The sequence below is a fragment of the Amia ocellicauda genome, chromosome 2 (genome assembly GCF_036373705.1).
Source record: "Amia ocellicauda isolate fAmiCal2 chromosome 2, fAmiCal2.hap1, whole genome shotgun sequence".
NCBI lineage: Eukaryota > Metazoa > Chordata > Actinopteri > Amiiformes > Amiidae > Amia > Amia ocellicauda.
The window spans coordinates 41,519,219-41,536,569 of record NC_089851.1 but is presented as its reverse complement, the minus strand read 5'-3'; the positions used below and the strand labels follow the sequence as shown (position 1 = coordinate 41,536,569).

General features: G+C 38.0%; 1 protein-coding gene across 1 annotated transcript in view; it reads right to left on the bottom strand.

Annotated features, from left to right (window-relative positions):
• Positions 1 to 17,351, bottom strand: part of wdr37 (WD repeat domain 37) — a 55,553-nt gene that overhangs the window by 31,813 nt on the left and 6,389 nt on the right. Inside the window, exons 3-6 of the mRNA XM_066723858.1 lie at positions 8,821 to 8,917; positions 7,761 to 7,856; positions 7,225 to 7,289; positions 179 to 314 (exon numbers count right to left, since the gene is read on the bottom strand). Of these exons, the coding sequence (XP_066579955.1) occupies positions 179 to 314; positions 7,225 to 7,289; positions 7,761 to 7,856; positions 8,821 to 8,917 (394 nt within the window). The remainder of the gene's footprint in view (positions 1 to 178; positions 315 to 7,224; positions 7,290 to 7,760; positions 7,857 to 8,820; positions 8,918 to 17,351) is intronic.

Genomic DNA, 17,351 nt, shown 5'->3' with positions numbered 1-17,351 from the left:
TAGACCTCCAGCCTCTGGAAGTACATTGTACAAGACACCTGAATTCAAACAGAAGGCTTAAAGGCAATGTAATTGGAAACCTAATCACGAGAGGGTGTCTGCCACTGGACAATGGAGTGTTCGTCAATCACAGTTCTTGGGATGTGATCCCAGTTAAGGCTGTGAAGAGCTAACTAACCTGCTGAGGCTGTTCCCAACACAACCGGCTGAGTCCTGGTGACACTGACATCCCAGATGCCATCCCTGTGGCCGATGTACTCTTTCACAAGCTGGCACACGGCCCTGGATGTTGTGGTCTTGAAACTTGACACAATCTGGAAGAAGGCACAATACAACCTTTAACCAAGAGAACCCAGAAGAATCTTCTTTTGAGGCAGAAAGCACAGGAACAGTGACAGCATATTGGTTTTTAAGCCTCATTAAATACCTGTTAGGTTTAATTTCCTGTTTAAGTGTAGTTGTTGTTTGTTTTATTTTTTTGTTGCTCGAGAACCTCTTCACAACGTGAGGTGGATTCACAAACAATCTATTCCACGACTACCAGGTATAGGGATAAAGCGTAGTTCTGTCATGTTTTAGCTTGGATCACACTTTACAATAGTCTGGAAAGAAACTTACCATCAACTAAAACTTATGCATTTTACATTTTTCCAGGAAACGCAATGTTAGATTGGGATATGAAGTTCGGCATTTGAAAGTGTGCACACTACAAATATATATGGCAAAGCTACTATTTCTATATTGATACATAAAGTAGTCAAGAAAATACAAGATAAGAGTTAACAAAATTATGACAAGGGGCAGCTTCAAACAAGAAAGTAATAAGGAAAAGGTACTGAAAATGTCTAAGACCGAAAAATAAAAGGAAAAATGACTCCAAATCAGCCAATAATCTATCAATCCAAAATTTCAAACCCAGTGTAAGAGGCTATAGTCAGGTGATCCAGAAAGCAAACAAATAAATATTTTAAAACCAAAGAATGGCTACAGTCAGCAGGTTTAAAATGCAAGAGTTTAATTTAAGCACTGTATAATAATCCAAGTAAAACATTCAGTCGCACAGACAAAAAGGCACAGAGTTGCACTCTATACCTTCTGTTCGCTATTTAGAAGAGCGGAGCCAGCCTGTGTCAATGTAACATTGCCTGCACATGCTACATTACACACTCTTGGGCGTTAGACTTGTTAAGTACTGCAAAGCAAATCTGATGTATTTCTACACATCTCTCAGCTTCTAATAAACTCCAGCAGCTCTACACATCATCGGTTTTAATAGGGGATTTTTGGTGTTTTTTTTGTTTGGTTGCTTGGTTGGCATGTTTGTTTTCTCTTCCAAAGCTTTAGCAATGGATAAAAAAAAAAATAATAATAAAGTCAAGATTTTCGCTTTTCGTTTACACCAGTGAAAAATGTCTCCACATTTCCTCTTAGAGGAGGAAAACTTTACTACATAATCTGTCATTTGCAATTTAAAAAAAAAAACACACACACACCAGTATTAATATTTAAGAAAGAGGATTTAAGAAACCGTATTAATTAAATCTAATCTAGCCTAAAAATTTAGTTAATAACAGCTGTCATTACTTTTTCTATTTTTCGGCTTTGTCCAACCCATTACATTACCAAGCCATACTAGATGCTATTCATGTGTATCATTTTCCTTCTCCTTGAAGAAATACACGGGGGAACATTTCCAGAGGTGAAAACAGCAAAACCTGTGACTCTTGACATGTCTGTTCCCTTTGACCATGCAGAACAGACTGCTCAATGATAATTCACAAATATAATGCATGATACCGTACAAGGCCATTTCCCCCACCCATCATCCGAGAAAACAAGATCCTTCGAAAAAAACACTCTGCACCGTTGTATTTCTAGAATAGTTCTAGAAGAACAAAATATTTTCGAGGATCCTTGAATGCCACTCAAATCACTTTGAAGGCTGCAACCTGGTACTTGGAGATTTAACTGTACAAAAGCTTTTGCTTTAATGCAAATCCTTCCCCAATTACAATATGACTCAATATTTTGGTCTGTTGTGTTTAAAGCAGGGGGGGCAGAATCCAGTCCTGGGGGGGTCGCAGTGTCTGCAGATTTCTGTTGCTAAAGGAGTACGGAATGACTCAATAAATGTCATTATTTTCTCGGGTGTATTTAACATTGATTTACTCAAGTTATTGTGGCCACAAAACATTTGGGAATCTGGAGAGCATTGTTAAATTCATCCAGTAACTGAAGTTCATGAGGAAGACTGACACAGTCCCACACCTGACTCCCACCTTGCTAAGCATAAGTATCCGGAAAAAAACACACTTTCCCAGCATTTGCTGCTTTGCCTCCCTCCTCCACCCAACCCCCCCCCCCCCTCCTACAGCAGCTCCTTGGCACATTCCACCCAGTGGGGGCGGGATTTGCCTCGTCCTCATTGGTCAGTTCCTCGTTCCCTCAGTCAAGCGAGTCCAGGCCACAACAATCTACATTTACCTTCTACTGCATATGTCTATTGGGGTTGTCCAAACTCATAACATTTAGAGCAATTAAGAAGCTCAGTGCTGGGACGGGGACAAAAAAAACAAAACAAAAAACAGAAGACACGACTACCCTTCAGGACCACAGTCAAGACACCCCTGGTTTAAATGGACAGGAAGAGCGCAGAAGCCAAAGTACACAGTACAACAAAAATCAGGATTAGTGAGTTGTTGTTGTTGGATTAGTTTTTTTGTTTGATTTGTTTATTATGTTGGTTGGCTGTTTTCTATTGAATACAAAAAGGCTAATAACTAAAAGAGAAACAAGTCATCCGTGTATGAATCGTCAAGTGGTGTTGGAGACAACACCCCAAACCCAGCACTGGGCTATACATGCATGTTGGGCACACGGGGGAAGCAAATAAATTACCCATGAGTCTCCACCCCATAACTCCCAGTTTCCCATATTGAAGTTGCGAGGTCCACCTACTCTGCCTTGGAAAGAATGTGAGCGCTATAGCGTAAGTGAAAGAAGAAAGCATTTTTAAAACCAGATCAACTGGACAATACACACAATCAAAATGTACACAGCCCTGCTCAATTACAATCAGCCCGTTTGTCCTCCATAGTCGCTCTGGTATTAATTTGGTCACAAGATGCATGCAGCATCAGCTGACAAGCATTAGTGTCAGCTCTGTCGTAAAGTGGTTTTGTGGTTCCATCTGTACATCAAGGCTGGTCATTATAATATGGCAGGGCTGTGCGTGTCAACTGTAGGCATTTAAAATTAACAGCAGAACAATGAACTCTTTCAATTGATGTTTTCGCTACCCAATTCTCACTTCATTGAATGAGACTTAGGCCCACTCAGCTATTAACTGTTAGTTATTAGCGTTGTCTGGGCTGAACAGATAGCCCCCCAGCCAGTTTGTTTCACTCATTTGCTCACATTGTTCTTGGTGCTCTCAGTACAGATCCCTTTTATTCCTGCTCTGTTCAATAGCCTGTCTTGAGAATGGAACAAACTACTGTGCATGTCTGAAAAGAGGACTTACAGATTCATCTTTCTAAATTAGTCTAAATACTGTATTAAACGTTGAACAACGGAGCCTGAGCAAAATGGGGTATGGAAAGATAAATAAAATGAGGGAAAACACACTTAAGTAATGAGATCTATAGTTTTTACTGTAAATGGACAGAAAGTGGGGTGCAAAAGTATTTGACCAAACAGAAGTAGTAGTTGCATTCCTGGACATGTTAACACTCTTTTTATTAGCTTTTTATATTATTATATTGAATTAGATTGAATTTGTCCAACATTTTTAGCAATATGTAAATAATATGAATACTTCCAATTTCATTTCCTTTAAAAAATAAAATATATATAAGTCTCACAATAAGACAACTGATTAGACAATCTGGGTAATCGTACTTGCACAATTATTTTTTCTTGACACTTATCTATTCATAGTAATTGCCTTTCTTAGTCAATACAATAATTACTTTTTCAAGATGGTGTAAATGGTGCAAGTATATGATCAAATATATAATAGACATATTAATTCTAAGAAGACTTCACCTATAGGTCAACATATAAGAGTCTTATCCATAATTAAAAGTGCTTTGCTGGTACCCAGCACTCTTTTCTGCTACTCTGGAGAAATAGATTTCACAACCTGAATCTATTTCAATAACCAATCTAAGCTAGTGGGTGTGGAAAAAACAACTGATATTTTAAAAGAGAGGATCAGGTCTAATGTAAACAGATTGTGCAGAAGATATAAAATAATGAGGGGAGACGTTGAAAAAACAAATACACAAGAAGCGCAGGAGTTAAATATTCCTGACCGCTTCCTAAATTATTAAAACTCATTCTCGGCCAGAACAAGGTGAAATTGGCCAATGCATAACTGTGCAGTTTATGCGTGTTACAATACACCACAAATACTTTCCATTTTACAATTAGTATTTGGGAAAAGGCTAAAGCATAAATCAAACACGGGAAGGAAAGTCCCTAGTCTGGGTTATTCCCAGCCACAAGGAAAGCAGGTTTGCCTCACTCCCTCTATACCAGTAGTGTCAAACACTGTTCCTGGTGAACCACAATCCAATAAAAGTTATAGGTCTCTCTATAAATCATCAAGCACTGAAAACCTTAAACACACTGTCAGTTTGATTGTTAAAGATCAATACTTGATTCAATAAAGCAGTCTGGATATATAAAATAAATAAATTAAATTAATAATAATAATAATAATAATAATAATAATAATAATAATGTTGGCCAACGCAGCTCTACACTGTCTGACACTGTAGAATAAGCGTCCCCAGGAATAGATTTATTTGGGTTTCAATTGGATTTATATTCTAAATCGGTCCTTACAGTGAGGGAAAAAAGTATTTGATCCCCTGCTGATTTTGTACATTTGCCCACTGACAAAGAAATGATCAGTCTATAGTTTTAATGGTAGGTGTATTTTAACAGTGAGAGACAGAATAACAACAAAAAAATCCAGAAAACCCTTGTTGGCAATCACAGAGGTCAGACGTTTCTTGTAGTTGGAGGAGGGATTTTGTCCCACTCCTCTTTGCAGATCCTCTCCAAGTCATTAAGGTTTCAAGGCTGACGTTTGGCAACTCGAACCTTCAGCTCCCTCCACAGATTTTCTATGGGATTAAGGTCTGGAGACGGGCTAGGCCACTCCAGGACCTTAATGTGCTTCTTCTTGAGCCACTCCTTTGTTGCCTTGGCTGTGTGTTTTGGGTCATTGTCATGCTGGAATACCCATCCACGACCCATTTTCAATGCCCTGGCTGAGGGAAGGAGGTTCTCACCCAAGATTTGACAGTACATGGCCCCGTCCATCGTCCCTTTGATGCGGTGCAGTTGTCCTGTCCCCTTAGCAGAAAAACACCCCCAAAGCATAATGTTTCCACCTCCATGTTTGACGGTGGGGATGGTGTTCTTGGGGTCATTCCTCCTCCTCCAAACACGGCGAGTTGAGTTGATGACAAAGAACTCGAATTTGGTCTCATCTGACCACAACACTTTCACCCAGTTCTCCTCTGAATCATTCAGATGTTCATTGGCAAACTTCAGACGGGCCTGTACATGTGCTTTCTTGAGCAGGGGGACCTTGCGGGCACTTCATGATTTCAGTCCTTCACGGCGTAGTGTTACCAATTGTTTTCTTGGTGACTATGGTCCCAGCTGCCTTGAGATCATTAACAAGATCCTCCCGTGTAGTTCTGGGCTGATTCCTCACCATTCTCATGATCATTGAAACTCCACGAGGTGAGATCTTGCATGGAGCCCCAGACCGAGGGAGACTGACAGTTATTTTGTGTTTCTTCCATTTGCAAATAATCGCACCAACTGTTGTCACCTTCTCACCAAGCTGCTTGGCGATGGTCTTGTAGCCCATTCCAGCCTTGTGTAGGTCTACAATCTTGTCCCTGACATCCTTGGACAGCTCTTTGGTCTTGGCCATGGTGGAGAGTTTGGAATCTGATTGATTGATTGCTTCTGTGGACAAATGTCTTTTATACAGGTAACGAGCTGAGATTAGGAGCACTCCCTTTGAACTGTACTATGAACACAGTGTAGTCATTTAAGTCATTTTTTTGTTGTTTCGGGGATATAAAAAATATATATAAATTATATATATATATATATATATATATATATATATATATATATATATATATATATATATATATATATATGCACGCACAGACAGACACACGCATATGCACACTTTCTAATTACCTCAGACCTAGGTATGGTTTAACTTTTCTGCAGACATCCATGCTAATATCCATTATAGTGGGGTCAGCTTATTGTAGCTTTATAGTAATTCATTATTGCACAATCATCTTAGAGAGGGAAATAAAATATATATATACAGTGAGGGAAAAAAGTATTTGATCCCCTGCTGATTTTGTACGTTTGCCCACTGACAAAGAAATGATCAGTCTATAATTTTAATGGTAGGTGTATTTTAACAGTGAGAGACAGAATAACAACAAACAAATCCAGAAAAATGCATTTCAAAAAAGTTATAAATTGATTTGCATGTTAATGAGGGAAATAAGTATTTGATCCCCTATCAATAAGCAAGATTTCTGGCTCCCAGGTGTCTTTTATACAGGTAACGAGCTGAGATTAGGAGCACTCTCTTAAAGGGAGTGCTCCTAATCTCAGCTCGTTACCTGTATAAAAGACACCTGTCCACAGAAGCAATCAATCAATCAGATTCCAAACTCTCCACCATGGCCAAGACCAAAGAGCTGTCCAAGGATGTCAGGGACAAGATTGTAGACCTACACAAGGCTGGAATGGGCTACAAGACCATCGCCAAGCAGCTTGGTGAGAAGGTGACAACAGTTGGTGCGATTATTCGCAAATGGAAGAAACACAAAATAACTGTCAGTCTCCCTCGGTCTGGGGCTCCATGCAAGATCCCACCTCGTGGAGTTTCAATGATCATGAGAACGGTGAGGAATCAGCCCAGAACTACACGGGAGGATCTTGTTAATGATCTCAAGGCAGCTGGGACCATATTAGGAGAGACATCAGAATTTGAAATTAATAATTCAGGTCACTGGCTCTGCTTTCTAACAATGTAAAGATATGTCTGAAACTCAGAAGACATTCAAACATTCAAATACACACCAAAGCATCAATTTCAAGTGTCTAGTGCAGTATCTACATTTTGGGTTTTACAGATTTCATTAAATACAGAAATATATTTACCTTGCTTGTAGAGGCCTTATACGTGGTCTTCAGTTTCTGAGAGAGCTGACTTGTACTGTGGCTGGCTGTGTGGATATAAATGTAAACTTCATCCACAGGCAGTAATGGCAACAGTGACAGAGCAGGCTGAAATGTGGTCGTTCTTTAGATGGTGTAGCAGTTAGCTGCAACACTGCACTCTTACAATGTGACTATTTTTAGACTAACCATAAATAATGAATAAATAGAAGAAAGAAAGGAGAAAAACAACAAAAAAGAAAGAAAATAGGATTAAAGTTAAGGACAATTGGATTTAGCATATTGTATTTACATGTTCTACATATTCATACCGTAAATTGATACTTAGCTACAGAGATACCTATGCATATATCCAGATGGAAATATTGGTTTTGTTGCCCATCTGCTATACAGCTCTACATGCTTAGGGTTGTAGAAGTTTCACTGGGGCAAAATAGGATGTAATAGCAAACTGAAGGCAGAGAGGAGAGACTAGTGGAAAATCAGTCAGGGCTAATTAAGCAAATCTTTCTGCCAACCTTTAGCTTTCAGCGCGCCTTTACTCAGGTCCCCTGCATCGATTGTTTGTCCTTCAGCCGACAGCCTCTCATTGAGAGAATCGATTTCTCTGCGCACTGTGGAGTCAGAGTGTTCAGATAGTTATCTGGAAAATTGAATCTGAGAGTAGGAAAAACTCTGCAAGGTCAAACACTGCTCCCATAAAATGATGTTAAAAATAAAATATAAATAAAATGGAAAGGAACATAGAACCACCAGACAGGTCCAAAAAAAAACAATTTTAAAACATTGAGTACTGCTGCTAATTTGTCAGTTGTGCCTTTGCAAAATGATGCCTTCACTACCTTTCTACAAATATCAGAGATTAAACTTTTGTACTTGTTTATAAGTTCTCATCAACCAGGGCTTTTGCTTCATATTGTCATATATTGTATATTACAGCTAAGTAGCCCTTGGGTAATGGCATCTGCTATGAAATAAATAATAAACAATAATAATAAAATAAATGTGTGCCACATTGTCTGATGCCACCTGCCCACCAGATAATTGTCCAAAACACTACATTACATAATGTAGCTTTTCAATGTCTTTTATTTTACTGCTGCTTTACAGTAACTTCCAAAGTTAGGGTTCAAATTAGTCTCTAGAGCAACAAAATCTGCCTGTAATTATTATGCATTTGGTCTCTCATGATTCGGTGGGTGATGTCTTTATTTACCTAACCATTCAAGTTTCTCCTAAATTGAAAACAATCAGTACACACCACATTATGTATTGACTAGCAGTACCAGCGCATGTGAGAAATACAGTCCTCATCACAAAACATGTTCGACACATCCTCCCCTTTGTGAAACAAAGCATTCAATTTGAATAATGAGACTCCGCAGCACAGCTGGCAAAGTTTTTCTGTGGAAGCTGAATACACCTCTTGCTCTGTTGCCTCTTTCACAACTCTGCATGGATTAGTGTTGATTAGCACTTTGTTCTAATATGTACCTTAAAGTCTTCTAAAATGTTGTACGTATTTTAATTACTTTGTACATTATTGGATGGTAATGAAAGAAAAGAACATCTGCTTACGTTCCACGTTCTCAATGTAGAGATTTTCAAACTCCCGCTCAATCTGCCCAAACAGGTCCAGAAGATTACTCCGGAGAGAAACTGGGAGTTTGGAATCCTGAAGGGAAAAAAATAGATAAACAAACAGTGACTTATTACAGATTATCAAAATACTTTAAATGATTATTTATTTCCTTTGGCATTGAGTTACCATTAAAAAAAAAAAAGTGACAGCATCTTTATGCACTTCGTTCCACAGGTATTATGGTGCTAAAAACAGGGCAAAGGTGAAATGTCTTAGAAAGACAGCCGATTGCTCACCGATGCAGAAACGTTTAGGGTTTTCCAGACACCAGTAATAAGTTCAGTACAAAGAGATGGACTCTTCATCTGGGCACAGACATCAATGAGATCAATGTAGTATTTACATGCTATACACATGAGGAGGCCAGGCTGAAGACCCCATTCTTTAGTCATTCCTACCACAGTCTTAATGTAGTTTGTGTCACTGATGTTTTTGGATGCACATTGACCTAGGCTGTTTCCTCCGCACGAATGGCCCATCAGGAGCCACGGCAGGCACCAAGCAATCCCAGAAGCCACATGACCTCAACCAAATACCTGTGCCCCAAAACAAAACCTGTATATGGTTTGTGCTGATTGAAATAACCTAAACAATATCTGAATACAACTCCAAGAAACTAAGAATTAAAGTATCACCCAGAAAGGAGTAAGTACAAACTAATGATTGCTTTATAGACAAATGGAATTACCAACAAAATAATATGTACATTTTCCCACTACAGATGTTACTCAGAAACAAGACCTGAATCAGCAGTGAAATTAACTATAAATTCACATGAATCAACAAATATACACTGGTGCGGTGACACGCCGAGATAGCATCTGGGAGTTTATTTCGCACCATCCCAGTATTTGATAGTCAAATTCATTTTTTCCGCACTCTGCTTCCTTTCCATTTCCCACAGCACCTTCACGTGCTTTTCAAGAAGAAATCACACTTAAATCAGTGACGCTAAACTGAACAAGATTAATTTAGCTGCAGTTCTTACAGGCAGTTTAAGCAGCAGAATAAGTGGGTAGTTGTGAAGCTTTTCACTTTAATTTACAATGCATTAGCATTCTTCAAAGCTTAACAATTAGTATTTTCACACACATCTGAAAATACATGAACTGCAGGGGGCCCAAATTAAACTTTACCATTAAGTACTGTCAGCTACCAGAACAAGCTTTTTACAGAGTCAAATCCGATGCCTTTAACAGATATGAACAGCTTAACACTGACTTAAATACCATTTGGTTTATCTGACGCTGCCGATTCATCAGTCTCCAGAGACGAGGAGTTAGTCAGTCTACAGTATGTCACTGTAGTACTGCTGTTGATTAAAACAATAAAAAATAAACACAGCACATATTGTAATCTGTGAATAATAGGTTTATTTTAAGAACGTATTTAATGATTCCAGACATAATTGGTTTGATCGAGAAACATTGTTTTTGTTGGTATTCATTCTGTCCTTCTACCCACTATAGATTGCTTTATAGAGCCAGCAATCAGAACACAGTTTTCCCTAAAGGGATGATAGTGCATGGACCAGTTACGTGCAGCTTTTGTCTTTTATAAGCCTTGTACAGAGAAGCATCCTCCCCGTGGACCCTGCTGCAGTGATGAGAAGTGACTTAAAATCTACCAGGCTTGCATGCACTAATATCATAAATGCATACTCATCTTCAAAAAAAGTATTAAAAATAACAAGCATTGAGTTTTGCTATAATTCAAGCATGGCCAGTAGGGCTTAAGATAATAAATAAATACATTTAAAAAATGAAAGAAAAAGAAAAGAAGTAGCATGGAAACATTACAGTCTGCTTGCGCTTTGTATTCAAGTAAGGGTTGTTGTTCGTATCCCTCTGGAGGAATTAATAATTATGTAAGTTCATCTTCAGTAGTCAAAAATGCAACAACCAAAAACATGTATATGCCTGCACATTAAAATTCCCCAGAGATATGACATAGGAGTGTGCCGAATGCAATTAATTCATTTCGCAAGTGCTGTTGAAAGGGTGAATCGCTGGTACTGTTTCAATGCGTTAACTCAGCTTTCTGGAAATGTGTAAAGAAATGGCAGGGGAACAGCACACACAGCAGTAATAATATGATGTATGGGAATGTATGAATACAAATGCGAGTGTCTGTATGTAGGCAAATGTACCTGTACATTGTTATTAATATTATCATCACCATGTACATAGTGCATATTATTTCCCCTTTAATCCCCGTGTTCCTAGTGCAAATATAGAAACAGAGTTGAGACACTATGACAATTTGAAGCTTGAAGTATGAAATAGGATTTACATGTATGTAATCCAAGCTTTACTTACAGGGACATAGGGCCTACTGTAAAAGCACAGTGTCAGTTTGCATTTCTGCGTTCTTTATAAAGTAGAAGAATGATGTAGGCCTATAAAGAACACGCATAGACAGAAGAGCAAGGCAGGCTACTGCGCATTTCATTCTCAAAGTATATCCCACTTCATCTCTTTATTTCAGACACTGTGGTGGTCATCAAAAAGAGGCTTTTTAAATACCACAGCCTTGAAACTACCCTTGTGTTTAGGGATATGTGGACATACTGAAAAAGTACAGCAGCAGTAAGATAATGTGAAGGTACAGTTCACTGTGTACATTAATGAAATGTGTCAAGAATTACTTCTGAAGCAACAGCATTTTTTTATTATTATTTTTTCTTTTTTAAGCACATTGATGTTTAGGTTCCAGAGTTTAAAATGAATATTCCTTTGTTGTTTTTTTATGAGAGACTTCACAACTTTAAAAGGAAACAGAACCCGGTCTTGTTATTAAAATACTATAGTAATTAAATAAAAATGTGTTTATATGGATACATTTCAAAACCCCTAACAGAAGCCCATAGGCAGGGCTTGTGTCAGCACAACACCACCACAATCAAACTCTTAACATCTGTTAAACACTTCCTTTATAAACCATAACCATAACCCAGACCTTTTTACTTTTACTTCTTTAGTTTAAAAGACTTAATAATAATAATAATATAAAGTTTCGGGCTGCAGATTACACATAATGAGTAACTATATATAGGCCTACATCAAAATAGATCAAATGTACCTCATGTGCCAGCATAATTTAAAACATACATGTCAATTGGATCAGATAATTTATCTTAAATTTAAGGCCTGTTTCAAAAAATATTCTACACCTTCACCTGCTCTTTTTCACTTCACGTAGGCAAAATAATCTCATTAGGAACATCACTGCCAAAGCCTTTCAGATCTAGATTTTGTTTTCTGGGTTTGTGTTTCTGGCAGATATAAAAACTTAAAATTTACTTATCCAACTGTTTCAAATAAGATTATATGTGTTATAGTGAAATTTTTTTAAATGCTATTCTACTATCAGGGAATATTTTCTTATATGCAGGTCTAACTAGCGAACAGAAATATGCAATACCTTCACAATTGAATTAATTATTTACCCATTAAATAGGACAAATAAACTTGCTAAGATATTATTTTTTTTGCATTCAATAAACACAGGTCCAATACCATACTTTAACAATAAAAATAAACAACATGAAAGATAAAAAAAAAACATAATTTAACAACAAGTTAAATACACAGAGGTCATGTACAGGCCCAGGACTAAATGATGACCGTTCCAACCTGTACCTTTCCAAAATGTTAGGGAAGCACCGAAAAACCCCAATGCTTTCCGACCATTTTATTCCCCCCCTTGGAAGTACCAGATTCTCAACTCACCTCCATTTTCATTGCTGCTTAAAGCCCTTCAAAGTACAGCAGGCTAGCATTGCACTAGAGTAATGGAGTAACACAGCTCACACAGTTTCTGCAGACTGCTGTCAAAAGTCAGTTCGGTCAAGTGCAAAAAAAAAAAGTTAATAAAATAAAAAATAAAAAAACTCTAAAAATGTACACCATGCACTCATGAGACCAGACAGTGTCAAAATGAGGCTAAGCATTCTCTACTCCAGTCAATGGCACATGTAAATGTGTTTTTAAAAAAAGGTCTTTAGTATACAACAGGCACACTTTTTCTTCCAAAGCTGTTTAATTATGTGCCTAAAAGTAAAGGTCTCCTTGGTTACCAGACATATGACAGCATTCACCAGGCAAGAGGCTCTGCGGACTAATCTCTAAGGCTACTGTACAGCGGGAATCCGGGCGAACAATAGGCCACAGGTACTGCGGAAGGTAATGAAAAGGAGGCCCAGCAGGTAGACTACACAAGCTGTGAATAAATAATTATAAAGTGACAGGTCACTGTATTATGTAGGGGAATAGATTTTCAATGGTAAATTGGGTTTCAATGTATATAATCAGAGTTTGACAAATGTAACATGACATGTATGGATGCCTGGATCCAGAGGTCACAGGTGTAATTTAATTTGCCATAGTCAGCAAAGGAGCCACTAGATTTTGACAGTGGTACCAAGCAGTTTGTTTACCTGACACTGTTGGGAGGACATGCGAGCACACCTTCTCCATAATGGAGTGTCGGGAAGGAATGAAGGCCCTCAAGATAAACAGGTTTCTCTTATTTTACATCTTGGTACAAAGACATCCCACATTTACATTGATAAATCTGACCTCAGGTTACAAGTCTGCTTTCTTAATTGGGCTACCAAACAGAAAAGCTCCAAGCAGAAAGCTCCAAAAACACATTAAGAGCTGCGGGATAATAAGAGTCAGGTCAGTCATCATGTGATTAAGGGTTTTCACTAACATTTGCAAACTTGTTTGAGAAAGTAACCACTGGGACTGTTTAAATGGAACCATCGGAAAATGTAAATGCACTGAAATGTTTATCCCAAAGTGCATAACACGGGATGCTTTTACCAAGCTTGTTCCATTATTTAAGCATTTTCATTTATTTATTGATGCATTTATTTTTTTCCATCAGAATGTGTTAATACTACCATTTAAGGAGCAAGAGAAACCAGGGTCATGAATTTGAACTGGTTTTATTTTAGCCGATCTCGAAATATTTAAATACTTGATTCTATTTTCAAGCAGGTGGTAAGAGTCCATTATTACTGTGCATCAGCACTAATGCCTCATAATGCAGTTTCTATAGGAGTCTAAGCTGGTATTAATACCTAGGTGTGTGGTTCAATGTCTTGCTGTTGTTTTCCTTGGCAACACAACCAACAGTATCAGAATATAGTCCTTGTCATGCAATGTTTGTTTTTTTTCTTTGAGAAGCTTAATTGCATTGCTAATTATTTTCATTGTGTGGCAAAAAGGAGTTAGACCTGCAGGGCCTGTTCAATTTTCGTTTGGTTTTTCAAATCTGCACAAACCTGGAACAACAATTTTCTAATAATTGAATGACAAGAATATAAATCTAGCAAAGAAATTACTTCAAATTATTCTAAACTAAGCATGAGTCTGTAGATTGGTATGAGGACAGTACAGGAACCTCAATATAACAGCTTGCATGAGGGGCAAAAACCGAATAACCAGCAAAGCTGTATGATGATAATTTAACTCTTATTATTGACAGTAACCACACAGATACTTAAAGGCAATACTATCTTTTCAAATTGATCTTACTTTGGGGAAAATAAATAATAATTTCCACTAGTTTCAAAAGGTTTAAGCTTTATGGTTTTAAACAGCTCCTGCACTCTATAGTGTACAGTGTAAAGCATGAATAAAATGACTAACTTCACCCCATATTCACTGGTGTGGGGCTCCCATTGTACTTTCAGCGAAATGCATCACAGTCCTTTTCTACTAAAGCTTGGATCATAGAATTTAAATTAAATGAAAATGTAAACAGTATTAATGTACGGTTTGTGTTTATTTTGTAAATATACCCCTATATAAAGGAACGGGTTTGTGTTCTGTGGATGCATATTATTGAAGTCTAGTGCTTGTGAAATGGGAATAAGGGGAACAAGCTACAGTGCATCCGGAAAGTATTCACAGCGCTTCACTTTTTCCACATTTTGTTATGTTACAGCCTTATTACAAAATGGATTAAATTAATAATTGTCCTCAAAATTCTACAAACAATACCCCATAATGACAACGTGAAAGAATTTTGTTTGAAATCATTGCAAATTTTTAAAAATAAAAAACAAAAAAAGCATAAGTACATAAGTATTCACAGCCTTTGCTCAATACTTTGTTGAAGCACCTTTGGCACCAATTACAGCCTCAAGTCTTTTTGAGGATGATGCTACAAGCTTGGCACACCTATTTTTGGGCTGTTTCTCCCATTCTTCTTTGCAGGACCTCTCAAGCTCCATCAGGTTGGATGGGGAGCATCAGTGCACAGCCATTTTCAGATCTCTCCAGAGATGTTCAATCGGGTTCAAGTCTGGGCTCTGGCTGGGCCACTCAAGGACATTCACAGAGTTGTCCTGTAGCCAATCCTTTGTTATCTTGGCTGTGTGCTTAGGGTCATTGTCCTGTTGGAAGATAGCCCCAGTCTGAGGTTTCTCATGGTCTGAGAGTCCTTCAGGTGCCTGTCGGCAAACTCCAGACGTGCTGTCATGTGCCTTTTACTGAGGAGTGGCTTCCGTCTGGCCACTCTACCATACAGGCCTGATTGGTGGAGTGTTGCAGAGTTGGTTGTTCTTCTGGAAGGTTCTCCTCTCTCCACAGAGACACGCTGTAGCTCTGTCAGAGTGACCATGGGGTTCTTGGTCACCTCCCTGACTAAGGCCCTTCTCCCCCGAACGCTCAGTTTGGCTGGGAGGCCAGATCTAGGAAGAGTCCTGGTGGTTCCAAACTTCTTCCATTTACAGATGATGGAGGACACTGTGCTCATTGGGACCTTCAATGCTGCAGAATTTTTTCTGTACCCTTCCCCAGATCTGTGCCTCGATACAATCCTGTCTCGGAGATCTACAGACACTTCCTTGGACTTCATGGCTTGGTTTCTGCTCTGACATGCACTGTTAACTGTGGGACCTTATATAGACAGGTGTGTGCCTTTCCAAATCATGTCCAATCAACTGAATTTACCACAGGTGGACTCCAATCAAGTTATAGAAACATCTCAAGGATGATCAGTGGAAACAGGATGCATCTGAGCTCAATTTTGAGTGTCATGGCAAAGGCTGTGAATACTTATGTACATGTGCTTTTTTTGTTTTTTATTTTTAATAAATTTGCAAAGATTTCAAAAACTTCTTTCACGTTGTCATTATGGGGTATTGTTTGTAGAATGTTGAGGAAAATAATAAATTTAATCCATTTTGGAATAAGGCTGTAACATAACAAAATGTGGAAAAGGTGAAGCTCTGTGAATACTTTCCGGATGCACTGTATGTCTACATCAAATTGAGAAAAGATTAACACACAAGGCCATGACATTTGCAGGTCAGGTACTTTTCTCTAAAGACTGTGGGCTGCGTACATACTATAAGATAGACACACGCAAATGCTGTGCTGTCTTCCCTGTCATCAACCATATTCAATCTTGAGACATACTTAGGTCACTTTGCATTTGTTTGAATGGTTGGTTTTGTTGTTCTAAACAATAATGACTGCCTTTTTGGCAGCTTGTGACTGCTTGTGTGAGGCATATCTAAAAATCATCACATAAGGCAACACTGAAAAGAAACTCAATGAAACTACAAGACTATGAAATGTATCCGGTGAGGTATTTATTACACAAAGTGCAAATTAAGAATTTGCAAATGCATTTCATAATGTCTGTCACCTAGCTGGCTCATCTGTATTACATACAAATGTCCTTTAGCAGATACTGAATCATTATAGCCTGCATTGAATGCCTAGGCCTATTCACAGAGTCCTCCACTGTACTGGATTACTGGACCTATGCTGATTCACCTGGCACAGTGCTTGACATTTTTAACTTTGCAGCCTTCAACATAGCTTTTCCATGAAGGAAATTATTCAGAATGAGCTCATCGTGCTGAAAGACACACACACACAAAAAAGGCTGTTTACCCCCAGAGCCTAGCATCAAGGAGACTGAACATTTCAAAGCGATGTTTGAGTGGGACAACGGGAGCAAAGTCTATTAAAGTTTAAACTTGCTGACAGCTGGTTTGTGTATTTATCTCATCTCTCAATATAATCATACTGTGAAGGGTTCCTGATATATATAAAGAATGCATACAGGAAGAAATTATTATATCACCAGTTCAGCCAAACAAAAATAAAACACAAGGCAGTATTTAAACAATACTAGAAATTGTGAGTGTCACGGAGGGCACTAAACCCTGTACTGTAGGAATTAAGACAAACTTAAATCTACAAGCACAATTGAAGTCTGTAATGTAAAATACCAGAGGCAATTAAAAATCTAAAACACAGTTCATTTAGGTATTCATATTTGTTCAAGAAAGGCTCAGGAACAAGAATAAATAAAGACACACTGAATCAAATCACAGTTAAGTTAAAAACAAAGTGTTTTTTTTAACAGGAAGAACTTAAAAGCAATTGTGTAATACAAAGGAAATATTTATATTTAGATTTAATTGAACCTTTACTAC